Source organism: Hordeum vulgare, chromosome 5H, assembly GCF_904849725.1.
Source record: "Hordeum vulgare subsp. vulgare chromosome 5H, MorexV3_pseudomolecules_assembly, whole genome shotgun sequence".
NCBI classification, from domain to species: domain Eukaryota; kingdom Viridiplantae; phylum Streptophyta; class Magnoliopsida; order Poales; family Poaceae; genus Hordeum; species Hordeum vulgare.
Genome location: NC_058522.1, coordinates 526,329,407 through 526,336,485, shown reverse-complemented (window position 1 = coordinate 526,336,485; position 7,079 = coordinate 526,329,407). Strand labels below are relative to the sequence as shown.

General features: G+C 47.7%; 2 protein-coding genes across 2 annotated transcripts; both read left to right on the top strand.

Moving 5' to 3' along the window:
- Window positions 1–482: 482 nt before the first annotated feature.
- LOC123398343 (dirigent protein 22-like) lies at window positions 483–1,328 on the top strand. Its single transcript, XM_045092821.1, has one exon. The coding sequence runs from the start codon at window positions 644–646 to the stop codon at window positions 1,172–1,174; it is 531 nt and encodes a 176-aa protein (XP_044948756.1). The 5' UTR covers window positions 483–643; the 3' UTR covers window positions 1,175–1,328.
- A 4,613-nt stretch (window positions 1,329–5,941) lies between these two features.
- On the top strand, window positions 5,942–6,736 carry LOC123398340 (dirigent protein 22-like). Its single transcript, XM_045092819.1, has one exon. It carries the CDS (start codon window positions 6,017–6,019, stop codon window positions 6,545–6,547), a length of 531 nt encoding a protein of 176 aa, XP_044948754.1. The 5' UTR covers window positions 5,942–6,016; the 3' UTR covers window positions 6,548–6,736.
- Window positions 6,737–7,079: the final 343 nt, after the last annotated feature.

Sequence of the window (7,079 nt, the reverse complement as noted above, 5' to 3'; positions counted from 1 at the left end):
CAGGACAGCCTAGTCCCCGTCGCGATCATCTTTGGCACCCCGGGCTTGCCCGGCGGCTGCCTCAGGTGGCGGCGAGGAAGGGAGGGGGTGGGGGTGAGGCCGAGGGGCGGCTAGGATTGGGAGGGAGGGAGCGGCTGCCATAAAAATGAGACCCTGTCGGTTTAGATTTTTACATGTCAATCACGGAAAACCGCCATAAAAAAGCCGCAGTCAATGGACGGACTCCAGTATTGTTGGTTAACGGCACGAGTCGCCGCGCCAACCTTCTAGAGCACCCCGTTTTCCAAATTGGAAGGACCAATGTGTGTGTGTGGATGCATGGAAAGTGCAGACTGCACCACCCAACTATACCGTGTTAATTCAGTCATACCTTCACCTACTCCGCACAGCTTCTTATTCCAAGTCATGACCGACGAAGTCCACGATGACTTGCAAGATCAACTACTACATCTCGCACACGCGTAGAAGATAAACCGAAGACATGGCCAGAAAACCGACACAACTCACCGTTAAATACACCCATCTCTGCACCATTGGAGAGCAAGCTGCACAAACCAGAGCTCCTCACAGGAAGAGCTAAGCACTCGCATCGCATCAGATCACCATTCACCAACATCCATTCCTAGCTACCTAGCTGATCCCAATGGCGAGCAGCACCGCTCTCTCCTGCCTGGCCACGCTACTGCTCCTCGCGGCCGCCGCGGCGCCGGCGTCGGCGGCGGAGAAGGAGACCCGGCTGCGGGTGTACTGGCACGACGTGGTGAGCGGCGGGCCGAACGCGAGGGTGGTGCAGGTGGCGCAGGCGCCGTCCTCCAACGCCTCCGCCACTGGCTTTGGCACCGTGCTCGTCATCGACGACCCGCTCACCGAGGGGCCCAACCTGACGTCGAGGCTCCTCGGTCGCGCGCAGGGCATCTACGTCAGCGCCGGCAAGGACAGCCTGTCGCTGCTCATGGCCATGAACTTCGTCTTCGTCGACGGCGCCTACAACGGGAGCAGCATCGCCATCATCGGGCCCAATCAGGCGGATCGGGCCGTGAGGGAGATGCCCGTCGTTGGCGGCACCGGCATCTTTCGGTTTGCGCGTGGCTATTGCCAGTTGCGGACGCACTGGTTCGACGCCAAGACCGGCGACGCCACCGTCGAGTACAAGATCCATCTCCGCCACGATTGATGCGTTGTTCCTATATATGATTTCCTCGTTTCACCGCTAGTTTATTTTTAATTCCGAGGGTATTTATGTGTGTTTTACGGAGATGATTTATTCCGAATAATACGAGGTGTTAATAAACATTTCAGTTTTGGAATGAGATATAATTGGTTCAATATCTTTTTTGTGTCCACGGTCCCACACGCCCGCGTGACAGTCAGCACGCGCCCTCACCTTTGAATATGTCTGGCCCCTCTTCCATGTTTGTTTAACTGTAGTTGCCATGATTGTTGAACTGCGCCCGCATGTCCAGCCTCCTATCCCACGGTCCCACACGCCCGCGTGACAGTCAGCACGCGTCCTCACCTTCGAACCTGTCCGGCACCTCTTTCATGTTTGTTTAACTGCAGTTGCCATGATTGCTGAACTGCAATTGTCATGTGTGGACAACTATAGTTGTCATGGTTGTTCAACTGCAGTCGTCATGTTTGAACAAACTACAGTTGTCATCTCAGGTCAAGTGCAGTTGTCATTTATGGACAACTGCAGCTGTTGCCATGTATGACATGGTTTACTACAGTTGCCATGATTTGAAAACTTTAGGAGTTGTCACCTACTAACACTAGACAGTTGCCATATAACACTTGAAAGACAAGGCAAAAATAATATCTTAGAGTTGCCATATGCTTGTAAGCACACTAGGTTGTTGCTACAAAAACACTACAAAAAAGACATGGCAAAATAACATATTCGGGAAAGAGAGAAAGTTGTCATCTGCTTACAAGCACACTAGGCAGTTGCCATGTACCATTACAAAAAACATGGCAACTGACAGTTTGGGGTGTGGGAGAAGAGATGGGTGACGATCGTGCAGGCGTGTGGACATGAAACAGGTGTGTGGGCGCACTTATAAATGCCCACACACCAGCTCATCTGCGTGCATGAAAACAGGCGTGTGGACGAATTGATAAACGCCCACACACCAGCTCATCTGCGTGCATGAAAACAGGCGTGTGGACGAATTGATAAACACCCACACACAAGCCCTCTATGTGCGTGAAACGAACGTGTGGGTGACCGAATGAAATGCCCACACACGAGCCCAGTCCTACGAGGCATAGAAAATCTGACAAAACCTGTCAAGATTCATGCAACGACAAGACGGACGCCGATCCATGCGTGTGGGCAAGATGCAAAACTTCCACACGTGTGGGCGTTATCTTTTCTCTTGATATTTTGGTTCCAGATCGAGGACGGACGACTGCTTCACTCCTGCTAAGCACAAGATACCCCAGTGGTGACACCAATCAGTAATTGGATGGTTAGAAAAACAGTGATATTTTCAGTCCACCAGAGTTTCTAGATTTGAAACTGGTGTTCGCATTTTTTTAAATTTGTTTCAGAACATCGTGGTGTGTATTCAGTGTATTCAAACGGTCCTGCACATCTTTATGATAAGCGCTTAATGTGACTAAAAGCTGGTTAGATGCTACTCCAAGCTTCCTGATCAACAGCCTCCTTGCTGACTACTCGACAACCTTCATGATCGTTGCTATTTGTGGTAATAAGGGGATACCTTGTCCTTTTCATATCTCCATCTCCATGCTAAACGTTAGGTTTCTGTTGAGGGAACAATGTTTCATTGCTAGACCCAACCGGTGTTTCCATTGCATAGTGTTAGATTTGGGCTACATCACGAATGTGCCCTTGTTGAGGAGGATACTCTTGATATGATTTGTATAGTTGTAGTATGGGGATTTTTTTTTTCAGTTCTTGATTTCGTAATGATCCCCATCATCTCTCTCCCTTACATCGGTGCAGAGTTTTGCTATATTTATTCTATAACAATCTCCATCTCCGTGACCTAAGTACGCATATAGCGCGTATGAACAGTTTAATATGTACTATTTGTTCAGATGTTTTCAGGCCCGGGCCCACAGTGATGCCACATGTGCAGCCTGCACAGGGCCCACGATTTTGAGGGGCCCCAAAAAATATATATATGCATATAGATATAGTTGTATATAAAGAAAAATCGGCTGGACGTGGGCGTCGTGGGCGTGCGATTGATCTGGGCGTCGCTTGCTCGCTGGACCTAGGCGCCTGCCGCCTGGGCCAGTGGGCGCCCGCAGCCCCGCACAGAGCCTCGAGACCTGGGCGACTAGTAGCTACAGCCGCATAGCGCTAGAGACCTGGGCCTGTGTTAGCTAGTAGCTAGTTAGCTACAGGCTACAGCCGTATAGCACTAGGCAGGATAGTACATTAGTACGATCGATCCAGGCACGACGCCGTGATCCAGCGATCGCTCCCCGCCTCGTCCCTGTCGTTCGTCAAAATAGGAGATCACTCTCGCTCGCCAAAACACGTGATCTCGAAACGTGAGGATTCTGAGGAATTGGTGCTCGCGGCTCGCCGTCTCGTGCTCGCAGTTCGCCGAGTCGCCGTTGCCAAAACGTTTTCTCATCAGCATCAGGCTTCGGTAAGAAAATAATATCTCGTCGTCAGATACTCAGGTGCTCGTCGCCTTCGTCGTTTGCATCATCACTGATCAGTTCATCTGTTCATCAGATCGATCCCGCGATCCGATTCAGGCCGCCGCCGAGACTCGTCGTCTCGTCGGATCGATCCCAGATCATCCGTGCAGGACCCAAAACTAGTTGAGTTGAAGTTTCTACAAAATTTCATGCCAAAAGAAAATATCGGACCTGTTGAAATTCTGAATTTTTTTAAAAAGGCATGATTGTTTTCCCAATGCAAGTATTGCATATAGAGTTCTGTTGACCATTCCTGTGACAGTTGCATCGGCAGAAAGAAGTTTTTCTAAATTTAAACTATTGAAGTCCTATATACGTACTACTATGACACAACAAAGACTCAATGATTTGACCACAATAGCACTTGAGAGTGAAGTCTTGAAGAAGATTGATTACGAGGATATCATTGAAGATTTTATTTCAAAGAATACCGCAAGAATGAGGATGTTCAAATAAATAGCAATCGAGAGTTGCATAGGTATAACTTTTTTATATGTCCAATTTTTATGTAAGATATTATATTATATACATTATAATTTTTTCTGCGAGACATATATACATTATAATTGCTCGTTAGTTCATATTTTTGTGAGATAGGGCCTCATTTTTTCGTTCCGCACAGGGCCCCGGATTTTGCCGGCCCGGCCCTGGATGTTTTATTGTGTGAAAACTTATGTGTGAACAAATGCGTAAGATATGATGTCAAACTTTAGAAACACAATCTAGTTTGTGATCCGTGATGGTGGAAAATTATGCATAATGAAAAGGACCCTGTAATGAGAAATTTCAGGAATTGGAGGCTTGTTTTGTAAGATGGAAAGGGCTGCATGTTGAGAAGTGGCTAACGTCAAAGGGTTATGTTAGAAAAATGGAACACAAATCTTAAAATGGTTGCACGTTCCTAATAGGCCGGGGACGTCCAACTAGGTGTGATTATGCACTTCCGGCAACTATGAAAACGTTTTCACTTCCAATTGATTGGTTTGAGCTATTGGATTGAAATCCAACAGCGAGTTGACCATCTTCTTCCTCCAACTGCTTCTCCCCACTCCTTGGCTCCTTGCTCCCTCCCATGTACCCCCTCTCACCTCTGGCTGCAACGTCATGCATCATTACACCTCCATCGATGTTCACCGACAAAGCCATTGTTGGTCGCATCACCCCATATTAGCCTCGTCGCACTTTCTCTCCGCTCTCTCATAAATCGATCAATAAGATTTTTACATTTAGATACAATTAAGAAATATTCACTCCGTTTCAAAATAAGTGTCTTAACCTTAGTACAACATTGTAGCAATTATGGACAGTTATTTTGGGACGGACGGAGGGAGTAGTAGAGTTAGTATAAAGTTGAGACAGTTATTTTGGGACGGAGGGAGTAGCAATTATGGAGAAGAATCGGTCTGCTTTGAGGTGTCTGCATGCGGGTCATGAATTCGATGAAACTCGGACTACCAAGCAGACCATATTTACATCCCTAGGACCTATATCGGATGCGACCTACAAACACGTCCCTAGAGCACTCACTTTCCAAAAACGTTGAATGTTTGATCATGTTTGATGTTTGAAAGGTTCAGTTTTTATTTATTTATTTACTTGAAATTACTGTTCATAGAGGGTGTGTTCATAAAAGGTGGAGGGGCACCAAAAAGTGACATCTGACCACGAGGGCAACGGTGCCAAGTTTTTGTGTAGTTCAAATAAACAGATTTTACGGAATGAAAAATTCTAAATTTTTGTGTACATGCACGTATAGTAATGCAGTATAAACGTGTCAAAATTTCATTGCTTGCATGTGAAAGATATAAAAAGACAAAATACATGCAAATTTTGGGCTTGTTTTGTGTTGATTTTGGGGCGAATTTTTGTCTTTTTTGTGCAGGGTACAATACAACATGTTATTGAACGAAAATTCACAGATACTTTGGCCATATACTACTTATTCATGTAAAAAAAATAGGCACTTATTTTGGGGTGGTAAAGAAAAAGAGGGCAGTTGCCCCCGTGTGCACCAAAATTCCGTTTCAGGAGGGGCACCCGGTGCTGAAAGTCATGTCGTCAGTCATACCTTCACCTACTGCTCAGCTTCTTATCCAAAGTCTTATAACCGAAGAAGTCGAAGATGAATATATAATCTCTCTCACACACGTAATACAAGAACGAGACAATGTGCAGGATAACCCTAAACTAAACACGCGGGCCACGGCAAGAAATTGTCAAGGATCCAACAAGCACAACTCGCAGTTAAATACGCTCATCTCTGCACCATTGGGCATGCAAGCTGAGCAATCCAGACCACCAATATCTATTCCTAGCTTGCTAGCTGATCCCAATGGTGAGCACCACCGCTCTCTCTGTCTTGGCCGCGCTCCTGCTCCTCGCGGCCGCTGGGGCGCCGGCGTCCGCAGCTGAGAAGGAAACCCGGCTGCGGGTGTACTGGCACGACGTCGTGAGCGGCGGGCCGAACGCAACGGCGGTGCAGGTGGCGGAGGCGCCGTCCTCCAACGCCTCTGCCACGGGCTTCGGCAGCGTGGTCGTCATCGACAACTCGCTTACCGACGGGCCCAACCTGACGTCGAGGCTCCTTGGCCGCGCGCAGGGCGTCTACGTCAGCGCCGGTAAGGACAACCTGTCGCTGTTCGTGGCCATGAACTTCGTCTTCATCGACGGCGAATACAACGGGAGCAGCATCGCCATCATCGGGCCCAATCGGGCGGACCCGGCCGTCAGGGAGATGCCCGTCGTCGGCGGCACCGGCGTCTTCCGGTTCGCGCGCGGCTACTGCCAGTTGCGGACCCACTGGTTCGATGCCAAGACCGGCGACGCCACCGTCGAGTATAAGATCCATCTCCGCCACGACTGATGCGTCCTTCCTAGAGTATACTCCCTCCGTCCCAAAATAAGTGTCCGTACAACTTTGCACTAGAGTTAGCACAAAGTTGAGACACTTATTTTGAGACGGAGGGAGTATATGATTTCCCGATTTTACCGTTAGCATAATGCGGGTTGTAAACAAACATTTCAGTTTTGGAATAAAGCATAATCTGGTCAATATCCATTTTTGTCCGAGTGTTTGACATTTCGGTTCCACACTGAAGACCGACGACTGCACTCCTAGTAAACACAAAATATCCAATAGTGACGACTGAAAGAGGGTATTTCTGGCTATGGAAGACATGTCAGAATATATTTTGGACGCGGATAGCAAGCGCACCGACGCTTGTTCACAGTCGCAAGCGCACCTAACACAAAAGGAAGGAGCCCACATATTTCGTGAGGACAACCAAAAAAGAAAACCACATATATTTATTAACGTTTCAAAAAACTCAAAAAGTCGTAATTTTTTATTCAAGTGTCAGAATTTAGATCCGTTCTTACTATTGGGTTTCTTGCGA

Excerpts from the sequence above, each read along its gene's own strand:
- LOC123398340 (XM_045092819.1), top strand. The coding sequence starts at position 6,017 with ATGGTGAGCACCACCGCTCTCTCTGTCTTGGCCGCGCTCCTGCTCCTC.
- LOC123398343 (XM_045092821.1), top strand. The coding sequence starts at position 644 with ATGGCGAGCAGCACCGCTCTCTCCTGCCTGGCCACGCTACTGCTCCTC.